Raw genomic sequence first — 23387 nt, 5'->3', positions numbered from 1 at the left:
CTGGGATTACAGGTGTGAGCCATCCCACCCGGTCCTGCTGTTGTTTTTAAAATAGAGACAGGGTCTTATGTTGCCAGGCTTGTCTGGAACTTCTGGACTGGAGTGATCCACCCACCTCAGCTTCCCAAAGTTCGGGGATTACAAACATCAGCCACCACCCCCAGTGTTGTGTTTTTGTTTGTTTTACCAGGCTGGAGTGCAGTGGTGCGATCGCAGCTCACTGCAGCCTTAACTTCTCTGGCTCAGGTGATCCTCCCACCTCAGCCTCCTCAGTAGCTGGGACCACAGGTGCATGCCACTATGCCCAGCACATTTTTTTTTTTTTTTTGTATTTTTTTTGTAGAGACAGGTTCTTGCCATGTTGCCCAGGCTGGTCTCAAACTCCAAGCAATCCTCCTGCCTTGGCTTCCCAAAGTGTTGGGGTTCCAGGTGTGAGCCATGGCCCCCCGGCCAGCTTCAGTAAAGTAAAAGCCACACACCTGTGTCCTGAAACCAGGCTCCACCACTAACGCATCTTCAAGCCTTTTTTTTTTTTTTTTTTTTTTTGAGACAGTTTCACTCTTGTCGCCCCAGGCTGGAGTGCAATGGCACCATGTTGGCTCACCACAACCTCTGCCTCCCACTCCCGGGTTCAAGCAATTCTCCTGCCTCAGCCTCCCAAGTAGCTGGAACTACGGGTGCCCGCCACCAGACCCGGCTAATTTTTTGTATTTTTAGTAGAGACAGGGTTTCACTGTGGTCTCGATCTCCTGACCTCGTGATCCGCCCACCTCGGCCTCCCAAAGTGCTGGGATTACAGGCGTGAGCCACTGCGTCCGGCTGTGTGTTTGCATTTTCATATTCACCCCAGTTTTCACGAAGTGTCTTGTCTCCTGGGTGATCCACATAGCTCCCCACTTCCTCATCCGATCTATGCTTGTCCTTTCATTGTTGTATTACTACTTTGCTATAATGAGAGAGTGTTTTTGCTTTATAGGTTAACTTTTAGAACCTGAGCAGCCCCTCAGGGAAAACCCTGACAGTAGCTGGTTATTTTGCAATTAGAAAAACTAGCTGGGCACCGAGGCAGGTGAATCACGAGGTCAGGAGTTCGAGACCAGCCTGGCCAACTTGGTGAAACCCCCCCCCATCTCTACTAAAAATACAAAAAATTAGCTGGGCATAGTGGTGAATGCCTGTAATCCCAGCTACTCGGGAGGCTGAGACAGGAGAATTGCTTGAATCCGGGAGATAGAGGTTGCAGTGAGCCGAGATTGCAGCACTGCACTCCAGCCAGGGTGACAAAGTAAGACTCTGTCTCAAAAAAAACCAAAAAAAAAAAAAACAAAAAAAAAAAAACAAAAAGTATCCGAGCGTGGTGGTGGGTGCCCATAATCCCAGCTACTCGGGAGGCTGAGGCAGGAGAATTGTTTGAACCTGGGAGGCGGAGGTTGCAGTGAACTGAGATCATACTACTGCACTCCAGCCTGGGCAGCAGAGTGAAACTGTCTCAAAAATAAGTAAATAAAAATAAAATGAGCTGAGGTCTTGCTCTGTTGTCCAGATGGGAGTGCAGTGGCACAATCAAGGCTCACTGCAGTTTCAATCTCCCAGGCTCAAGCGATCCTCCCATCACAGCCTCCTGAGTAGCTGGGCCTACAGGCATGTACCACCACCCACTGCTAATTTATTTTTTGTGGAGATGGGGGTCTCACTATGTTGCCCAGGCTGGGAGTTTATTCTTGAAGAAGCAGGGTAGATGGTGAGTGTCCTCGTTCATGGCACAGTGGGGACTGGCATTTGAGACAGGAGTGCTAATCACCATCCCTCTCCATTCCTCCCTTAATTCTCATCAGAGCTCCCACGTGGGACAAGATGGTGTCTCCGGGGCCGATGGGCTTCAACCTGCCGGCTCTCCTGGAGCAGCTCAGCCAGGATGAGTTGAGCAAGTTCAAGTCTCTGATCATGACCGTCTCCCTGGCAAATGAGCTCCAGAAGATCCCCCACAAGGAGGTAGACAAAGCTGATAGAAAGCAACTGGCAGAAATCCTTACCAGCCATTGTCACAGCTACTGGGTGGAGATGGCGACCATCCAGGTCTTTGAAAAGATGCACCGAATGGATCTGTCTGAGAGTGCAAAGGACGAACTCAGAGGTGAGTGGAAATCGGTCCACCCTGTGTCCTAGGAGGAAGCAGGCGTCCTCTCCAGGACTTTAGAAATTCAGAAGGCCAGGCACGCTCGCTCACGCCTGTCATCCCAGCACTTTGGGAGGCCGAGGTGGTTGGATCACCTGAGGGTCAGGAGTTTGAGACCAGCGTGACCAACATGGTGAAACAGCATCTCTACTAAAAATACAAAAATTAGCTGGGCGTGGTGGCAGACACCTGTAATCCCAGCTACTCAGGAGGCGGAGGCAGGAGATCACTTGAACCCAGGAGGCGGGGGTTGCTATGAGCTGAGATCACGCCATTGCACCCCAGCCTGGGCAACAAGAGCAAAATTCCATCTCAAAAAAAAAAAAAACGGCATTGAGGCTTGGAGAGGGACTGCTTGTTCTGAACACAGGTGCTGGATCTTCATAAACCCTGGTGTCTGTCCTGGTCCTTATTTTCTACCTGTTTCTATCCCTTTCAGGTATCGTACAGTTGGCCTAACATATCTGTGAACTTAACTAATCCTAGATCAAAAATAATGGGGGCAAAGACAATTAAAAATAACAATACAATAAAATGCACATGAACTATGGTTATTTAACTCTTCTTGAGAGAGGATCTCACTGTCACCCAGGCTGGAGTTTAGTGGCACGATCTCGGCTCACTGCAACCTCCGCCTCCTGGGTTCAAGCGATTCTCCTGCCTCAGCCTCCCGAGTAGCCGGGATTACAGGCATGTCCCACCACGCCTGGCTGATTTTTTTTTTTTTTTTTTTTTTTTTTTTTTTTTTTTTGAGACGGAGTCTCGCTCTGTCGCCCAGGCTGGAGTGCAGTGGCGCAATCTCAGCTCGCTGCAAGCTCCACCTCCCGGGTTCACGCCATTCTCCTGCCTCAGCCTCTCCGAGTAGCTGGGACTACAGGCGCCCGCCACCATGCCCGGCTAATTTTTTTTGTATTTTTAGTGGAGACGGGGTTTCACCGTGGTCTCGATCTCCTGACCTCGTGATCCGCCCACCTCGGCCTCCCAAAGTGCTGGGATTACAAGCGTGAGCCACCGCGCCCGGCTGATTTTTTTTTTTTTTTTTTTTTTGTATTTTAAACAAGAGATGGGGTTTCACCATGTTAGCCAGGATAGTCTCGATGTCCTGACCTCGTGATCTGCCCGCCTTGGCCTCCCAAAGTGTTGGGATTACAGGCGTGAGCCACCGCACCCAGCTAGCAAGTGCATTTAAAACAACTCTAAACTTTCTACCCCATAACTTTTTTTTACGGTTTTTTTTTTGTTTGTTTGAGACAAGTCTCACTCTGTCGCCCAGGATGGAGTGCAGTGGCACAATCTCAGCTTATTGCAACTCCTGCCCCCCAGGTTCAAGCGATTCTCCTGCATCAGCCTCTTGAGTAGCTGGGATTTTACAGGCACCTACCACTGCGCCTGGCTAAATTTTGTTTTTTTGTGTTTTTTTTTGAGACGGAGTTTCACTCTTGTTGCCCAGGCTGGAGTGCAATGGCACGATCTCGGCTCACCGCAACCTCCGCCTCCCAGGTTCAAGCGATTCTCCTGCCTCAGCCTCCCTAGTAGCTGGGATTATAGGCATGTGCCACCACGCCTGGCTAATTTTGTATTTTTAGTAGAGACGGTGTTTCTCCATGTTGGTCAGGCTGATCTCGAACTCCCGACCTCAGGTGATCCGCCTGCCTCAGCCTCCCAAAGTGCTGGGATTACAGGTGTGAGCCACTGCGCCTGGCCCTAAATTTTGTATTTTAATAGAGATGGGGTTTCACTATGTTGGCCAGGCTGGTCTTGAACTCCTGACCATGTGATCAACCCGCCTCGGCTTCCCAATGTGCTGGAATTACAGGTGTGAGCCACCATGTCCAGCTACACTTTTTTTTGAAATGGGGTCTCGTTTTGTTGATCAGGCTGGAGTACAATGGGGCAATCACAGCTCACTGCAGCCTCAACCTCCCAGACTTGAGCAATCCTGCCACTATAGCCTCCCACCACACCTCGCTGATTCTTGTATTTTTTTTTTTTTTTTTTTTTTTTTTTTTTTTTTTGTAGAGATAGGGTTTCACCATGTTGCCCATGCTGGTCTCGAACTTCTATGGGCTCAACCGATCCTCCTGCCTTGGCTTCCCAAAGTCCTGGGATCAGAAACATGAGCCACAGTGCCTGGCCAGTGCAGCTTTATTTACAGTAACCAAGATATAGAGTCAGTCTAAGTGACCATCAGTGGATGAATAGAAAATGTGCCCATTGGGTACCCTGCCTACTGCCTGGGTTGTAAGATTGTTGGGACCCCAAGCCTCAAAAAGGAAACATGGTAGGCCGGGCGCGGTGGCTCACGCCTGTAATCCCAGCACTTTGGGAGGCCAAGGCGGGTGGATCACTTGAGGCCAGGAGTTTGAGACCAGCCTGGCCAACGTGGTGAAACCCTGTCTCTACTAAAAATATAAAAAAATTATCCGGGCATAGTGGCACACTCCTGTAGTCCCAGCTACTTGGGAGGCTGAGGCAGGAGGATCACTTGAACCAGGGAGTCAGAGGTTGCAGTGAGCCAAGATTGTGCCACTGCACTCCAGCCTGGGTGACAGCAAGACTCCATCTCAAAAAAAAAAAAAAGAAAACATGGTATTAATTACATAATGGAATACTCCTCAAACTTAAGGAAATCCTATCTTTTTATTTAAAAATTGCCAGTTTTATTTCAGCTAGAGATCACTTTTTAGCATAATGTTTCCTGTCTTTAACGATGGATGAGGGTTTGTTTTTTTGGTTTGGTTTTGGTTTTGAGACGAAGTTTCACTCTTGTCGCCCAGGCTAGAGTAGAATGGCACAATCTCGGCTCACTGCGACCTCCTCCTCCCGGGTTTAAGTGATTCTCCTGCCTCAGCCTCCAGAGTAGCTGGGATTACAGGCGCCTACCACCACGCCCGCTAATTTTTGTATTTTAGTAGAGACGGGGTTTCACCATGTTGACCAGACTGGTCTCGAACTACCGACCTCAGGTGATCTGCCCACCTTGGCCTCCCAAAGTGTTGGGATTACAGGTGTGAGCAACCATGCCGGGCCGAGGGTTTTTAACTCTAGCTGGCCTCCGGAGGTTACAAGTTTGAAAACAGCAGGAGGAAACCCAGAGAGTTGTAAACTTATGAGGGTCTGGGCTCTGAAAAAGATGCAAATTTTCTTTCCATGCCGATAGCGCTCGCACAAACATGGTGAATGTTCCTAAAACCCGCCAGACTTTCTGTAAGAAGTATGGCAAGCACCAGCCCCACAAAGTGACACAGGGCAAGGATTCTTGGTATGCCCAGGGGAAGCAGTGTTATGACAGGAAGCAGAGTGGCTATGGTGGGCATACTAAGCCGATTTTCCGGAAAAAAGCTAAAAACTACAAAGAAGATTGTGCTAAGGCTCATCGAGTGCCTTGAGCCCAACTGCAGATATAAGAATGCTGGCTATTAAAAGATACAAGCAGCCGAGCGTGGTGGCTCACGCCTGTAATCCCAACACTTTGGGAGGCCAAGGTGGGTGGATCACAAGGTCAGGAGTTTGAGACCAGCCTGGCCAAAATGGTGAAACCCTATCTCTACTAAAAATACAAAACTTAGCCGGGCATTGGTGGTGTATGCCTGTAGTCCCAGCTACTCAGGAGGCTGAGGCAGGAGAATCGCTTGAACCTGGGAGGCAGAGGTAGCAGTGAACCAAGATCGTGCCACTCCAGCCTGGGTGACAGAGTGACACTCTGTCTCAAAAAAAAAAAAAAGATGCAAGCATTTTGAACTGGAAGGAGGTAAGAGAAAGGAACAAGTGATCCAGTTCTAAGTGTCATCTTTTCTTTTATGAAGGCAATAAAATCTTGAGCTTATGTTAAATGCAAAATTTTTCCCCCCTTCTTTTTCAGAAGCAGCTTTGAAATCGTTTAATAAAAACAAGCCTCTATCATTAGGTAAGTTACCTCATTTACAACTTTTATTCTTCATGTGAGATCTGGGGACTCGGGCCTTTGTTTTAAGGAGAATGTGCTGAGCACTAAGAATGCAGAGAAATGCCGGAGTTCACACCCCTGCTCCCAGGGCGGAGCTGGTCATGCAGGTGCGTAGCAGTAAGACCTGGGAAGCCGAAACACGATAGCATTTGTTGGAAATCTATAAGTACATACAAAGCAGGGAAGGGTAAGCTTGGCCTTTGAATCTGGATAAGCTAGAGACTTTGCTTTTTTGAGATGGAGGCTTGCTCTGTCACCTAGGCTGAAGTGCAGTGATACAACCTCGGCTGACTGCAACCTCCACCTCCCGGGTTCGAGCAGTTCTCCTGCTTCAGCCTCTGGAGTAGCTGGGATTACAGGTGCCGGTCACCAGTCCTGGCTAATTTTTTGTGTTTTTTGTAGAGATGGGGTTTCACCGTGTTGGCCAGGCTGGTCTTGAACTCCTGACCTCAAGTGATCTGCCCACCTCAGTGTCCCAAAATGCTGGGATTATAAGCGTGAGTCACCATACCCGGCCTTTTTTTTTTGAAACAGGGCTTCACTCTGTCTCTTAGGCTGGAGTGCCGTGGTGCAATCATGGCTCACTGCAGCCTTGCCCTCCCAGGCTCTGGTGATCCTCCTGCCTCAGCCTCCTGAGTAGCTGGGACCACAGGCACCCGCCACCACGCCTGACTAATTTTTTTCACTTTTTGTAGAGACGGTCTTGCTATGTTGCCCAGGCTGGTCTCGAATTACTAAACTCAATCAGTCCTCCCGCCTCACCCTTCCAAACTGCTGGGGTACAGGTGTGAGCCATGACACCTGGCCCTTATCAGCTACTTATATCCTGAAGATTGTTTTTTGAGATAGAGTCTTGCTGTGTTGCTCTGGCTTGATTGCAGTGGCACAGTCATAGCTCATTGCAGCCTCAACCTTCCAGGCTCCAGAGATCCTCTTACCTCAGCCTCCTGAGTAGCTGGGACTACAGGTGTGCACTGCCACACCTGACTAATATTTGTATTTTTGGTAGGGACAGTTTCACTATGTTGCCAGATATGGTGTCAAACTCCTGGTCACAAGTGATCCTCCCACCGTGGCCTCCCAAAGTGCTGGCATTACAGACATGATTCACCACACCTGGCCATGAAGACTTTTTTTTTTTGGACAAAGTCTCACTCTGTTGCCCAGGATGGAATGCAGTGGCATGATCTCGGCTCACTGCAACCTCTGACCTCTGCCTCCCGGTTCAAGCGATTCTCTTGCCTCAGCCTCCCGAGTAGCTAGGATTACAGGCGTCTGCCACCAAGCCCAGCTAATTTTTGTAATTTTAGTAAAGATGGGGTTTCACCATGTTGGCCAGGCTGGGCTTGAACTCTTGACCTCGTGATCCACCTGCCTCAGCCTCCCAAAGTACTGGGATTACAGGTGTGAGTCACTCACTGCGCCCGGTCTCATGAAGACCTTTTTTTTTTTTTTTTTTTTCTTTTCTTTTTTTTTGAGATGGAGTCTTGCTGTGTCACCCAGGCTGGAGTGCAGTGGCGCGATCTCGGCTCACTGCAAGCTCCGCCTCCCGGGTTCACGCCATTCTCCTGCCTCAGCCTCTCCGAGTAGCTGGGACTACAGGTGCCCGCCACCACGCCCAGCTAATTTTTTTGTATTTTTAGTAGAGACAGGGTTTCACCATGTTAGCCAGGATGGTCTCGATCTCCTGACCTCGTGATCCGCCCGCCTCTGCCTCCCAAAGTGCTGGGATTACAGGCTTGAGCCACCGCGCCTGGCCTATGAAGACCTTTTTTGAGACAGAGTCTTGCTCTGTCACCCAGGCTGGAGTGCAGGGGTACAATCTCACTGCAGCCTCTGCCTCCTAGGTTCAAGTGATTCTCCTGCCTTAGCCTCCCGAGTAGCTGGGATTACAGGCACCTACCACCACGCCTGGCTAATTTTTGTATTTTTAGTAGAGACAGGGTTTCACCATGTTGGCCAGGCTGGTCTCAAAGTCCTGACCTCAAGTGATCTGTCTGCCTCGGCCTCACAGAGTGCTGGGATTATAGGCGTGAGCCACCTCACCTGGTGGTGAAGACTCGAAAGGCTCTTCTCAGACCAGCCTTTGTCCTGAAGTTCACATGCCTGTGTCCAGTTGCCTCCCCAGCATCTTTTTCAGGAGTTCCACGGACTCGCCCCTTCATTATCCAGGGTTAAGCTGCAGATACTCTTATTAGGATTCCACCTTGTTCTCTTTTTATTTTTATTTTATTTTATTTTTTTTTTGAAACAGAGTCTCGCTTGCTCTGTTGCCAGGCTGAAGTGCAGTGGAGCGATCTCGGCTCACTGCAGTCTCCGCCTCCTGCAATTCCCCTGCTTCAGCCTCCCAAGTAGCTGGGACTTACAGGTACACACCACCATCCCGGCTAATTTTTTGTTTTAGTAGAGATGGGGCTTCACCATGTTGGCCAGGATGGTCTCGATCTCCTGACCTCATGATCTACCTGCCTCGGCCTCCCAAAGTGTTGGGATTACAGGCGTGAGCCACCACGCCCGGCTGATTCCACCTTCTTCTTACATTCTTTCCCAGTTCATTTTAAATTTATTTACCTCATCAGAAACTAAGGAGTTAGGCCCGGCAGGCAGATCACCTGAGGTTGGGAGTTTGAGACCAGCTTGACCAACATGGAGAAACCCTGTGTGTACTAAAAATACAAAATTCGCCAGGTACGGTGGCGCATGCCTGTAATCCCAGCTACTCGGGAGGCTGAGGCAGGAGAATCACTTGAACTCAGGAGGCGGAGGTTGCAGGGAGCCGAGATCACACCATTGCACTCCAGCCTGGGCAACAAGAGCGAAACTACATCTCAAAAAAAAGAAAAACTAGGCGGTTAATCCTCAAAGCCTTTCCAGTGGCCTTATGCATGAGTACTGTGTGTGTGTGTGTGTGTGTGTGTGTGTGTGTGTGTCTTTCACACCGTGTGTTCTGAACTACTTAGGAATTCTCACCAGAAAGGCATGTAAACCTGGGATCATGGCCTAATGTACTTTCACTTTTACATCCAGTACCTTGTCCACATCCTTTTTAGTAATCTAGTAAATTACCTAATCTAGATTTAACTATTGAGACTCAGTGGTCGAACTTGAGCCATCTTGGAGTCCCACTGCCAGCACAGCAACAGGCCTGTAATGCCCCCCCTTTTTCTTCAGGGGTAACACGGAAAGAACGACCACCTCTAGACCTGGAGGAAATGCTGGAACGCTTCGAAGCAGAAGCACTAGGTGGGTGTCAGGACCTCCGACGCTGGAGTCAGCCGAGGGAAGCCGCCCCTTCTTGCTGCTTTCTCCTGTTCCTTTGAAGAACCCCATCTCTCTTCAATCTTTCTCTCCACTCTTCTTAATTTGCCCACTGTCTCCCGGAGAATGCCAACCTCCCTTCCATAAGAATAGAGGGAAGAACGAACGTTGCAGAGAATTAGAACTCAGTTTGTAGAAAGTTAGGAGCACGGTGCAAAGAGTTTTAGTTTTTGTTTTTGTTTTTGTTTTGAGACCGAGTCTTGCTCTGTCACCCGGGCTGGAGTGCAGTGGCGAGATCTCAGCTCTGCAAGCTCCGCCTCCCGAGTTCACGCCATTCTCCTGCCTCAGCCTCTCCAAGTAGCTGGGACTACAGGCGCCCGCCACCACGCCGGGCTAATTTTTTGTATTTTTAGTAGAGACGGGGTTTCACCGTGGTCTCAATCTCCTGACCTCGTGATCCACCCGCCTCGGCCTCCCAAAGTGCTGGGATTACAAGTGTGAGCCACCGCGCCCAGCCTTTGTTTTTGTTTTGAGACAGTTTCTCTGTCGCTCAAGCTGGAATGCAATAGCGTGATCTCGGCTCACTGTAACAGCCACCTCCCAGGTCCAAGCGATTCTCCTGATTCTCCTGACTCAGCCGCCTGAGTAGCCGGGATATAGGCGCCTGCCACCACACCCAGCTAATTTTTTTTTTTTTTTTTTTTTTGAGACAAAGTCTTGTTCTTGTCACCCAGGCTGGAGTATAGTGGCACCATTCCTGTTCACTGCAACCTCCGCCTCCCAGATTGAAGTGATTGTCCTGCCTCAGCCTCCTGAGTAGCTGGGACTACAGGTGCATGCCACCACGCCCAGCTAATTTTTTTTGTATTTTTAGTAGAGACAGATTTCACCATCTCAGTCAGGCTGGTCTCGAACTCCTGACCTCGAGATCTGCCCCGCCCCCCCAGCCTCCCAAAAGTGCTGGGATTACAGGCGTGAGCCACCGCACCCGGCCTTCTTTAAATTCTTTAAAAGTTGACAGGTGGCCAGGTGTGGTGGCTCACGCCTATAATCTCCCAGCACTTTGGGAGCCTGAGGTGGGTGGATCACAAGATCAAGAGATAGAGACCATCCTGGCCAACATGGCGAAAACTCTACTAAAAACACAAAAATTAGCCGGGTGTGGTGGTGGGCACCTGTAGTCCCAGCTACTCAGGAGGCTGAGGCAGGAGAATCACTTGAACCCGGGAGGTGGAGGTTGCAGTGAGCCAAGATCGTGCCACTGCACTCCAGCCTGGCAACAGCGTGAGACTCCGTCTCAAAAAAAAAAAAAAAAAATTGACAGGCATAAATGTATTTATGGTACATTGTTCAGACAACTTTAATATAAACAACTCACAGAGAAAATTGAGTCTTTTGGGTAGGTGACCTGCCTGAGCTGACTTTGTGATAGGTTTTTTCTGTTTTGTTTTTGAAATAGAGTCTCACTGTCACGCAGGCTGGAGTGCAGTGGCCCGATCTTGGCTCACTGCAATCTCTGCCTCCCGGGTTCAAGGGATCTTCCTGCCATAGCCTCCCCAGGTGCTGGGACTATAAGTGCCCACCACTATATGCCTGGCTAGTTTTTAGTACAGATGGGGTTTCGCCAGGGTAGCCAGGTTGGTCTGGAACTCCTGACCTCAAGTGATCCACCTACCTCGGTCTCCCAAAGTGCTGGGATTACAGGTGTGAACCACCGCACCCAGCCTGTGATCAGTTTCAGATCAGCCTTGCTTACTCCACGTTCCCTCTTATCTTCCTGGTAGCATTTTTGTTTTTTCTTGAGAAAGAGTTTCACCCTTGTCGCCCAGGCTGGAGTGCAGTGGTGTGATCTCGGATCACCACAACCTCCACCTCCCAGGTTCAAGTGATTCTGCCTCAGCCTCCCGAGTAGCTGGGATCATAGGCGCCCACCACCACATCTGGCTAATTTTTGCATGTTTTAGTTTTATTTTTAGTAGACGCAGGGTTTCACCATGTTGGCCAGGCTGGTCTTGAACTCCTGAGCTCAGGTGATCCACCCCCCTCGGCCTCCCAAAGTGCTTGGGATTACAGGCGTGAGCCACCATGCCTAGTCCACATTGACTTTTGATACAGCAAGTATTTCTTGCTATGGCTCTGTAGAATAGAGGTGAGTAACTTGGTTGAAGGAATTGTTTGCCCTGTTCATCTCTCTAGACCCGGCCAATGTCATTCCCAGCACACAATCTTTTTTTTTTTTTTTTTTCTTGAGACAGAGTCTTGCTCTGTCGCCCAGACTGGAGTGCAGTGGTGCAATGTTGGCCCACTGCAACTTCTACCACCCAGGTTCAAGCGATTCTCCTGCCTCAGCTTCCCAAGTAGCTGGGAGTATAGGCGTGTGCCACCACGCCCAGCTAATTTTTTGTATTTTTATTTTATTTATTTATTTTTTTTTTTTTGAGACGGAGTCTCGCTCTGTCGCCCAGGCTGGAGTGCAGTGGCGCAATCTCGGCTCACTGCAAGCTCCGCCTCCTGTGTTCACGCCATTCTCCTGCCTCAGCCTCTCCGAGTAGCTGGGACTACAGGCGCCCGCCACCGCGCCCGGCTAATTTTTTGTATTTTTAGTAGAGACGGGGTTTCACCGTGGTCTCGATCTCCTGACCTCGTGATCCGCCCGCCTCGGCCTCCCAAAGTGCTGGGATTACAAGCGTGAGCCACCGCGCCCGGCCAATTTTTTGTATTTTAGTAGAGACGGGGTTTCACTGTGTTAGCCAGGATGGTCTCAATCTCCTAACCTCGTGATCCTCCCGCCTCGGCCTCCCAAAGTGCTGGGATTACAGGCGTGAGCCACGTGCCCGGCCTAGCACACAATCTTGACAAAGAATTCCGGTGCGACTTGGGGCACTGTGGAGCCTGCTCCATCATCATGCTTCAGCGGGAAATGTGGATGAACAGTGCCTGGTGGCATGGCGGGTAAAGAAATTTATCAAGACAATCGTAGGTAAAGAAAGGCAGATTTATTGGAGAAAGCAGGAAGAGACATTGGCAGAGAGACCACAGCGGGCAGGTTGTCATGAGAGAAGCTCATTGCCAGGAGACCAAAGCTTCCTGCAGATTTTATAGAATAGGGCTTGGGCTGATAATGTCAACAGGGGGTTTAACTTGGCAGTCTTCTTTCAGCAGAGGTGTTTGATAAACTGAGGCGTTTCATGGCAAGCAGGGAGTTTGTGAGCTCTGTGTGTGATCTGGCCAGGAAGGCCAAACATCTTGGGCCATATCTCCTGGACCATAAAAGCAGACCTGGCCGGGTGCAGTGTTTCACGCCTGTAATCCCAGCACTTTGGGAGGCTGAGGTGGGTGGATCACCTGAGGTCAGGAGTTCTAGACTGGTCTGGCCAACATGGCGAAACCCCGTCTCTACTAAAAATACAAAAATTAGCCTATACTCAGTGGCACATGCCTGTAATTCCAGTTACTCGGGAAGCTGAGGCAGGAGAATCGCTTGAACCCTGGAGGCGGAGGTTGCAGTAAGCTGAGATTGCGCCACTGCACTCCAGCCTGGGCAACATAGTGAGACTGTCTCAAACAGACCTATAGCTGACCTGTTTCCTCTTGTTTGTATGCCCTGAACCATGGAGGAAAGCTTATTTATTTTATTGAGATGGAGTCTTGCTCTGTTGCCCAGGGTGGAGTGCAGTAGTGCGATCTCTTACTGCAACCTCCACCTCCCAGGTTCAAGCAATTCTCTTGCCTCTCGGCCTCCCAAGTAGCTGAGATTACAGGCGTGCGCCACTATGCCTGGCGGCTAATTTTTGCATTTTTAGTAGAGATGGGGTTTCTGTGTTGGCCAGGGTGGTCTCGAACTCCTGAGCTCAAGTGATCCGCCCACCTCAGCCTTCCAAAGTGCTGGGATTATAGGCATGAGCCACCGCGCCTGGCCGGAAAACATATCTGTAGCTTGTTTGCTTTATCTGTTTTCTCCCCCGGGGTCCTGTCAGCCTGACTCTTTTCCCTAATTGAGACTCCACAGGAAATACACCTGATTTTGTGTCAAGCTCACATGAGTTTGTGTTTTGTAGCGTTTATAGAAACGGAGGAAGATGTCACCTGCCTGACTAAAGAAGTCTTTAAAGGAGAAAAGCCAGGTCTGTACCATATCTTCCTGCGGTGAGCTTGGGATCAAGTTTCTCTTTATAAACTTGAAGTCCTCTTAACTTTCCTATGTGACACAAAGCATTATTGATGTATGTATGTATCGAGATGGAGTTTTGCTCTTGTTGCCCAGGCTGGAGTGCTGTGGCGTGATCTCGACTCACTGCAACCTCTGCCTCCCAGGTTCAAGCAATTCGCCTGCCTCAGCCTCCCAAGTAGCTGGGATTACAGGCATGCGCCACCATGACCAGCTAATGTTTTGTTTTTAGCAGAGACAAGGTTTCTTCATGTTGGTCAGTCTGGTCTTGAACTCCCAACCTCAGGTGATCTGCCTGCCTCAGCCTCCGGAAGGGCTGGGATTACAGGCATAAGCTACCGCGCCCGGCCAACACAAGGCATTTTGTTATTTTGGTTTTCTCTATGGGTAACTGATTGCATCCTCTGTCTCTCCCTTCCCTCCTCACCAATGATAAAGACAATAGGTACAGGTATATATTGAAGACGAAGTTCCGGGAGATGTGGAAGAGCTGGCCTGGCGATAGCAAAGAGGTCCAGGTTATGGCTGAGAGATACAAGATGCTGATCCCATTCAGCAACCCCAGGGTGCTTCCCGGGCCCTTCTCCTACACGGTGGTGCTGCACGGTCCTGCAGGCCTTGGGAAAACCACGCTGGCCCAGAAACTAATGCTAGACTGGGCAGAGGACAACCTCACCCACAAATTCAAATACGCGTTCTACCTCAGCTGCAGGGAGCTCAGCCGCCTGGGCCCATGCAGTTTTGCAGAGCTGGTCTTCAGGGACTGGCCTGAATTGCAGGATGACATTCCACACATCCTAGCCCAAGCACAGAAAATCTTGTTCGTGATTGACGGCTTTGATGAGCTGGGAGCCCCACCTGGGGCGCTGATCCAGGACATTTGCGGGGATTGGGAGAAGCAGAAGCCGGTGCCGGTCCTCCTGGGGAGTTTGCTGAAGAGGAGTATGTTACCCAAGGCCGGCCTGCTGGTCACCACGCGGTCCCGGGCCCTGAGGGATCTCCGGCTCCTGGCGGAGGAGCCGATCTACATAAGGGTGGAGGGCTTCCTGGAGGAGGACAGGAGGGCCTATTTCCTGAGACACTTTGGAGACGAGGACCAAGCCATGCGTGCCTTTGAGCTGATGAGGAGCAACGCGGCCCTGTTCCAGCTGGGCTCGGCCCCGGCGGTGTGCCGGATCGTGTGCACGACTCTGAAGCTGCAGATGGAGAAGGGCAAGGACCCGGCCCCCACCTGCCTCACCCGCACGGGGCTGTTCCTGCGCTTCCTCTGCAGCCGGTTCCCGCAGGGCGCACAGCTGCGGGGTGCGCTGCGGAAGCTGAGCCTCCTGGCCGCGCAGGGCTTGTGGGCGCAGATGTCTGTGCTCCACCGAGAGGACCTGGAAAGGCTCGGGGTGCAGGAGTCCGACCTCCTCCCGTTCCTGGACGGACACATCCTCCGCCAGGACACAGTCTCGAAAGGCTGCTACTCCTTCATCCACCTCAGCTTCCAGCAGTTTCTCGCTGCGCTGTTCTACGCCCTGGAGAAGGAGGAGGAGGAGGACAGGGACGGCCACGCCTGGGACATTGGGGATGTACAGAAGCTGCTTTCCGGAGGAGAAAGACTGAGGAACCCCGACCTGATTCAAGCAGGATACTACTCCTTCGGCCTCGCTAATGAGAAGAGAGCCAAGGAGCTGGAGGCCACTTTTGGCTGCCGGATGTCAGCAGACATCAAACAGGAATTGCTGCGATGCGACATAAGTTGTAAGGGTGGACATTCAACGATGACAGACCTGAAGGAGCTCCTCGGCTGTCTGTACGAGTCTCAGGAGGAGGAGCTGGTGAAGGAGGTGATGGCTCAGTTCAAAGAAATATCCCTGCACTTAAATGCAGTAGACGTTCTGCCATCTTCATTCTGTGTCAAGCACTGTCGAAACCTGCAGAAAATGTCACTGCAGGTCATAAAGGCGGAGCTCCCGGAGAATGTCACTGTGTCTGAATCAGACGCTGAGGCTGAGAGGTAAGAACCGTTTCAGTCTACCAGTCGTTCCATCTTTTTTTTTTTTTTTTTTTTTTTTTTTTTTTTGAGACGGAGTCTCGCTCTGTCGCCCAGGCTGGAGTGCACTGGCGCAATCTCGGCTCACTGCAAGCTCCGCCTCCCGGGTTCACGCCATTCTCCTGCCTCAGCCTCTCCTAGTAGCTGGGACTACAGGCGCCCACCACCATGCCCGGCTAATTTTTTGTATTTTTTTAGTAGAGATGGGGTTTCACCATGGTCTCGATCTCCTGACCTCGTGATCCGCCCGCCTTGGCCTCCCAAAGTGCTGGGATTACAAGCGTGAGCCACCGCACTCGGCCCCATCTTTAGCCTCATCCCATGCACCCTTAGGAAGAGGCCAGAGCATCCTGTGCACTGTGGCTTAGGGTCAGGAATTCCCTCTTGTTGGACTCTTTTGTTTGTTTGTTTGTTTTTGGGATGGAGTCTTGCTTTGTCACCCAGGCTGGAGTGCAGTGGCATGATCTTGGCTCACTGCAGCCTCTGCCTCCCGGGTTCAAGCGATTCTCCTGCCTCAGCCTCCTGAGTAGCTGGGACTACAGGCACCCGCCACCTTGCCTGGCTAATTTTTATATTTTTAGTAGAGACGGGATCTCACCATGTTGGCCAGTCTGGTCTTGAACTCCTCCTGACCTCGGGTGATCCACCTGCCTCAGCCTCCCAAAGTGGGATTACAGGTGCGATTCACCATGCCCGGCCCAAATATATTTTTTTAAGGCAAGGTCTTGCTCTGTTGCTCAGGCTGGAGTACAGAGTGGTACAGTGGTGCCATCATAGCTCACTGCAGCCTCAAACTTCGGGGTTCAAGTGAAGTTCCTGAGTACCTGGGATGACAGGTAATAGGTGTGCACCATCATGCCCAGCTAACTTAAGGGGTTTTGTTTTGTTTTGTTTTGTTTTTTTGGAAACACAGAATCTCACTATGTTGCCCAGGCTGGTCTTGAACTCCCAAAACACTGCTGGGATTAGAGGCATGAGCTACCACACGCCCTGCCTGAATATTTCTTATTGATATGTATAGATATGTATATTCCCAATCTTTTTTTTTTTTTTTTTTTTTTTTTTTTGAGACAGAGTTTCACTCTTTTTCTCAGGTTGGAGTGAAGTGGCTCAATCTCGGCTCACTGCAACCTCCGCCCCACCAGGTTCAATGATTCTCCTGTCTCAACCTCATAAGTAGCTGGGATTACAGCCACCCAGGACCATGCCCAGCTAATTTTTGTACTTTTAGTAGAGACGGGGTTTCACCATGTTGGCCAGGCAGGTCTCGAACTCCTGACCTCAGGTGATCCACCCGCCTCAGCCTCACAAAGTGCTAGGATTACAGGTGTGAGCCACCGTGCCCGGTCTATATTCTCTATCTTTTATCAATGATGTGCTTAGCATTTTAACTTATTTTTACCCTCTACTGGATTTTTGTGTAAGAAGAATAGGTTCTTTCTCCTGTGATGCTTCTTGGGTGTTGAGTTGTCTGATGTTGGTGCTAAATGATTAAATGGTCCAGCTTTCAGTTATACTTATTTGTTAGGGGTATATGCACAGAGAAACCCTAAATACTTCAGCCGTGATGGACACACATTTGGTGTAACCCCCTTCTCTTCCCTGTAGATCCCAGGATGACGAGCACATGCTTCCTTTCTGGACGGACCTTTGTTCCATATTTGGCTCAAATAAGGATCTGATGGGTCTAACGATCAATAATAGCTTTCTCAGTGCCTCCCTAGTAAGGATCCTGTGTGAACAAATAGCCTCTGACACCTGTCATCTCCAGAGAGTGGTGTAAGTAGAAACTAATTCATGAATTAAAATCCTTAGGGTGTGAAAATGTTACAATTTTAACATTGGAGCAATATTCAGATTCCTGTCCTAGACTCCTAAGTGCTCAAGACACAGGGAATTGAGAGAGTCCTGTCCTTAAAGGTGTCTTGTGGGATAATCATATAAAGTAATTTCTAGGGGCTGGGCATGGTGGTTCACACCTGGAATTCCAACACTTCGGGAGGCTGAGGCAGACAGATCACTTGAGGTCAGGAGTTCGAGACCAGCCTGGCCAACATGACAAAACCCTGCCTCTACTAAAAATACAAAAATTATCCAGGCATGGTGACAGGCACCTGTAATCTCAGCTACTTGGGAGGCTGAGGCAGGAGAATTCCTTGAACCCAGGAGGCGGAGGTTGCAGTGAACCGAGATCCTGCCACTGGACTCCAGCCTGAGTGACAGAGCGAGACTCTGTCTCCAAAAAAAAAAAAGGGGGGGGGGGCCGGGCACAGTGGCTCACGCCTGTAGTCCCAGTACTTTGGGGGCCCAAGGCGGGGGGATCACCTGAGGTCAGGAGTTCGAGACCAGCCTGGCCAAGATGGCAAAACCCTGTCTCTACTAAAAATACAAAAATTTGCCAGGCGTGGTGGCAGGTGCCTATAATCCCAGCTACTCCGGATGCTGAGGGTAGGAGTTGCTTGAATCCGGGAGGCAGAGTTTGCTTTGCAGTGAGCCAAGATCGTGCCACTGCATTCCAGCCTGGGCGACAGAGTGAGACTCCATCTCAAAGAAAAAAAAAAGGCCGGGCGCGGTGGCTCATGCTTGTAATCCCAGCACTTTGGGAGGCCGAGGCAGGCGGATCACGAGGTCAGGAGATCGAGACCACAGTGAAACCCCGTCTCTACTAAAAATACAAAAAAAATTAGCCGGGCGTGGTGGCGGGCGCCTGTAGTCCCAGCTACTCGGAGAGGCTGAGGCAGGAGAATGGCGTGAACCCGGGAGGCGGAGCTTGCAGTGAGCCAAGATTGCGCCACTGCACTCCAGCCTGGGTGACAGAGTGGGACTCCATGTCAACAACAAAAAAAAAAAGAAAAGAAAAAAAAAATCTGTAAAGATGGACAAAAATTTAAACATGGAAAAAATAGTTGCTAAAGTTTAAATATATTGAGCCCCTGGTTTCTATTGAAGTACGATACAGGTGTGCACACTCAAGATTTCACTTTCATTCTCTTTTCCCTAGGTTCAAAAACATTTCCCCAGCTGATGCTCTTCGGAACCTCTGCCTAGCTCTTCGAGCTCACAAGACTGTAACGTATCTGACCCTTCAAGGCAATGACCAGAATGATATGCTTCCCACATTGTGTGAGGTCTTGAGACATCCAGAATGTAACCTGCGATATCTCGGGTATATGTCTTAATCATTAAAATCCTTCATCATACAAACAGCTACCACAAGCTTATATGGCAATTTTGTATAAATAAGAAAAAGTTCATTATTCTGACTAGAAACAGTACTAAGGGCAGATGACCCAGGATGCAGCATGGGCTGAACTTGGGTTTCTACTTGCCTTGAGCAGTAAACAACCTGGACAACCATATATAAGGACCCTGAATCCAAAGAAACTCCCAGAATCTTTATCTTCTTTTTTTTTTTTTTTTCCTTCAGATGGAGTCTTGGTCTGTTGCCCAGGCCGAAGTGCAATGTCACGATCTTGGCTCACTGCAGCCTCTGCCTCCCGGGTTCAAGTAATTCTGCTGCCTCAGCCTCCCAAGTAGCTGGGATTACAGGCACCCGCCACCACACCTGGCTAATTTTTTTGCTTTTAGTAGAGATGGTTTTGCCACGTTGCCAGGCTGGTCTTGAACTCATGACCTCAGGTGACCTGCCCCCGCTGAGGCTCCCAAAGCGCTGGGATTATAGGTGTGAGCCACTATGCCCAGCCAGAGTCCTTATGTTTTGGTTCTGGTTTTTTCTTTTCCTTTTTTTTTTTTTTTTGAGATGGAGTCTCACTCTGTCACCCAGGCTGGAGTGCAATGGTATGATCTCAGCTCGCTGCAGCCTCCACCTCCCAGGTTCAAGTGATTCTCCTGCCTCAGCCTCCTGAGTAGCTGGGATTACAGGTGCATACCGCCACACCTGGTTAATTTTTATATTCTTCGTAGAGATGGAGTTTTACCACATTGGCCAGGCTGGTCTCGAACTCATGACCTCAGGTGATCCACCCCCGCCTCGGCCTCCCAAAGCAGGGCGTAAGCCACCATGCCCAGCCCAGAATCTTTATCTTCTATCAGATCATTCACTCATGGTTCATGCTTCTCCTATATGATGACTCAGAATACCAGCTATTGACATTTTTCAAGCAAGAACCCTTCAGGAGCATCAAATTGCCCGTTTTCTGTTAGTCCTCTGGTTTGAGAGCTCTCCCCTTGGGAAGCTGTCCACGTGGCTGCCCAGGTGATGAGAACCGTCATGCGTCATGGGGTTCCATGAAGCCTCACTTGGCCACATTGGTGTAGTACGCGGTCATTAGCCTCAAATTATTGCCCTGGGCCGGGCACAGTGGCTCACACCTGGGAGGCCGAGGTGGGTGGATCACTTGATGTCAGGAGTTCAAGACCAGCCTGGTCAACATGGTGAAACCCCGTCTCTACTAATAATACAAAAATTAGCTGGGCATGTTGGCACATGCCTGTAGTCCCAGCTACTCAGGAGGCTGAGACAGGAGAATCATTTGAACCTGAGAGGCGGAGGTTGCAGTGAGCTGAGATCACACCACCACACTCCAGCCTGGGCAACAGTGTGAGACTGTCTCAAAAAAGAAAAAAAAATTAAAATCTTGGCTGGGTGCAGTGACTCATGCCTGTAATCCCAGCACTTTAGGAGGCCAAGGCAGGTGGATCACGAGGTCAGGAGTTCAAGACCAGCCTGGCCAACATGGTGAAACCCCATGTCTACTAAAAATACAAAAAAATTAGCCGGGCCTGGTGGCGCGTGCCTGTAATCCCAGCTACTTGTGGAGGCTGATGCAAGAGAATTGCTTGAACCTAGGAGGCAGAGGTAGCAGTGAGCCAAGATCATGCCATTGCACTCCAGCCTGGGCAACAGAGCAAAACTCCATCTCGAGGACAGAAAAAAAATTTATTGCTCTGGCTCTACTGATACAATCTTAGGCTGCTTAATGGGATCTTCTCAGTTGAATAGGATGCTGTACATCTCACAGGTATTTGAAGGTTAAATGAAACCAAATCCAAGCACATGCATTCAATAGTGGCTGCTGTCATTACTAACCATTACAATTACCCTCTTTTCTTTTTTACATGAGAATAATGGGATGCAGGGTGAGGGGGAATATTGGGTGAATTAAAGACTTGGGTCACTAATTTCTTTCTTTTTTTCTCGAGATATAGTCTTGCTCTGTCTCCCAGGCTGCAGTGCCACAATCTTGGTTCACTGCAACCTCTGCCTCCCGGGTTCAAGTGATTCTTCTGCGTCAACCTCCCAAGTAGCTGGGATTACAGGCACCCGGCTGTATTCTTATATTTCTAATATTTTGTATTTCTAGTAGAGACAGGGTTACACCATGCTGGTGGCCAAGGTGGTCTCAAACTCCTGACCTCAGGCAATCCACCACGCCCAGCTAATTTTTGGTATATTTAGTACAGCCGGGGTTTCACCATGTTGGCCAGGCTGGTCTTGAACTCCTGACCTCAAGTGACACCCATCTTCCAAAATGCTGGGATTACAGCCATGTGCCACCATGCCCAGCTAATTCTTGTATTTTTAGGAGAAACAGGGTTTCATCATGTTGTCCTGGCTGGTCTTAAATTCTTGGCCTCATGATCCACCTGCCTTGGCCTGCCAAAGTGCTCAGATTACAGGCATGAGCCACTGTGCCTAGCCACTCATTTCTTATGAATTTATTCTAACACATTTTCTGGATGAACAGAGCACCTTGAAACATAGGTTAGTGGGCTGGGCATGGTGGCTCATGCCTGTAATCCCAGTACTTTGGGAGGCCTAGGCTGGTGTATCACTTAAAGTCAGGAGTTTTTTGTTTTGAGACAGAGTCTTGCTCTGTTGCCCAGGCTAGAGTGCAGTGGAGTGATCTCGGCTCATTGTAACCTCTGCCTCCTGGGTTCAAGTGATTCTCTTGCCTCAGCCTCCTGAGTAGCTGGGACTACAGGCACGTGTCGCCACGCCCATCTAACTTTGGTATGTTTAGTAGAGCCGGGGTTTCACCATGTTGGCCAGGATGGTCTCAAACTCCTGACCTCGTGATCTGCCTGCCTTGGCCTCCCAAAGTGCTGGGATTACAGGTGTGAGCCGTCGCCCCGGCCAAAGTTAGGAGTTTGAGACCAGCCTGGCCAACGTGGTAAAACCCAATCTCTACTAAAAATACAAAAACATTAGCCGGGCATGGTGGCGGGCGCCTGTAATCCCAGCTACTCGGGAGGCTGAGGTGGGAGAATCGCTTGAATCCAGGAGGCAGAGGTTGCTGTCAGCCGAGATCGCGCCACGACATTGCAGCCAGGGCGACACAGCATAAATAACTCCCTTCCAAAAAACCAAACAACGAAACATAGGTTAGTGGACTCTGCATCCAACGTTGGAGTCAGATTGACTAAGTTCTGTATTTGCAGCTGATTGCTAGGTGATGTTGATGCCGCTGGTTTGGGGACTACCCTTTGACAACTACTGCTCCAGATAATTCAAGTCTGGGTATAACATAACCAGTGAGATATAAACCAAAGACTATTCCATGGTTAGAGTCTCAAGAATGACTTGTTCCGCCGGCCGCGGTGGCTGAACGCCTGTAATCCCAGCACTTTGGGAGGCCGAGGTGGGCGGATCACCTGAGGTTGGGAGTTTGAGACCAGTCTGACCAACATGGAGAAACCCCATCTCTACTAAAAATCCAAAATTAGCCGGGCGTGGTGGTGCATGCCTGTAATCCCAGCTACTCGGGAGGCTGAGGCAGGAGAATCACTTGAACCCAGGAGGCAGAGGTTGCACTGAGCCGAGATCGCACCACCTGGGCAACAAGAGTGAGACAGTCTCAAAAAAAAAAAAAAAAAAAAGACTTTGTTCCCATTTCTCCCACAGGCTGGTGTCTTGTTCCGCTACCACTCAGCAGTGGGCTGATCTCTCCTCGGCCCTTGAAGTCAACCAATCCCTGATGTGCTTAAACCTCTCCGACAATGAGCTTCTGGATGAGGGTGCCAAGTTGCTGTACACAACTTTGAGACACCCCAAGTGCTTTCTGCAGAGGTTGTCGTAAGTCCTGTCTTCAGAGCAGCTGTGCTTTTGATCTGGGGCCATAGACGAGCAATGGTCATGCCTGACTTGGCTGTATGGAGCCTCTCGCTGATGTGAACACCTGTTCCCATGTTTAGATCCAGGCCGATGGCCTGTGAGTCTTGTTCTTCTCTCATTCCTATTCCTTCATAGGATCACCAGTGCATGAGAGAGGGTGGGGAGTTCACAAGAAGGGGCTTTTGGATGCTGGCACTTGTGGAGATAGCCGGGAAGGTTGAAGTTGAAAATGTCAACCGTGTTGCCATTTGTGATTCTTTTGCAGGTTGGAAAACTGTCAGCTTACAGAAGCCAATTGCAAGGACCTTGCTGCTGTCTTGGTTGTCAGCCGGGAGCTGACACACCTGTGCTTGGCCAAGAACTCCCTCAAGGATACAGGGGTGAAGTTCCTGTGTGAGGGCTTGAGGTACCCCGAGTGTAAACTGCAGAACTTGGTGTAAGTCCGTGCTGGCTGCCTGTGTGCGTGGGTGTATATGCACACACCCCCCACCTCCGGGTTTGAGTAGGGTGGTTATGAGAACACTTAATTCCTCTAAATGCCCCAAGCATGATGCTAATGACAACTGGTGAGACCTGGGGAGATGATGATAGGAAAAAGTATAAGTAGTAGGTAGTAGTAATATTCTATAGGGATTTGGAGAATGTAGCTGGTTTTCAGCGTTTGTTGTTTTTTTTTCCTCTTTATGTATGTATATATTTTAGAGATGGGGTCTCGCCATGTTGCCTAGG

At 49.9% G+C, this 23387-nt stretch overlaps 1 protein-coding gene across 1 annotated transcript in view; it reads left to right on the top strand.

Moving 5' to 3' along the window:
- NLRP2 (NLR family pyrin domain containing 2) overlaps nt 1-23387 on the top strand; it is a 34876-nt gene that overhangs the window by 2273 nt on the left and 9216 nt on the right. Inside the window, exons 2-10 of the mRNA XM_055238787.2 lie at nt 1836-2134; nt 6039-6083; nt 9294-9365; nt 13439-13504; nt 13987-15547; nt 17192-17362; nt 18585-18749; nt 22449-22619; nt 22924-23094. Coding sequence (XP_055094762.1) covers nt 1855-2134; nt 6039-6083; nt 9294-9365; nt 13439-13504; nt 13987-15547; nt 17192-17362; nt 18585-18749; nt 22449-22619; nt 22924-23094 — 2702 coding nt within the window. The 5' untranslated portion in view covers nt 1836-1854. The remainder of the gene's footprint in view (nt 1-1835; nt 2135-6038; nt 6084-9293; nt 9366-13438; nt 13505-13986; nt 15548-17191; nt 17363-18584; nt 18750-22448; nt 22620-22923; nt 23095-23387) is intronic.

Source organism: Symphalangus syndactylus, chromosome 13 (assembly GCF_028878055.3).
Source record: "Symphalangus syndactylus isolate Jambi chromosome 13, NHGRI_mSymSyn1-v2.1_pri, whole genome shotgun sequence".
Lineage (NCBI taxonomy): Eukaryota > Metazoa > Chordata > Mammalia > Primates > Hylobatidae > Symphalangus > Symphalangus syndactylus.
Note: the sequence above shows the minus strand (reverse complement) of the source record. Positions and strands in the feature narration are given on the sequence as shown.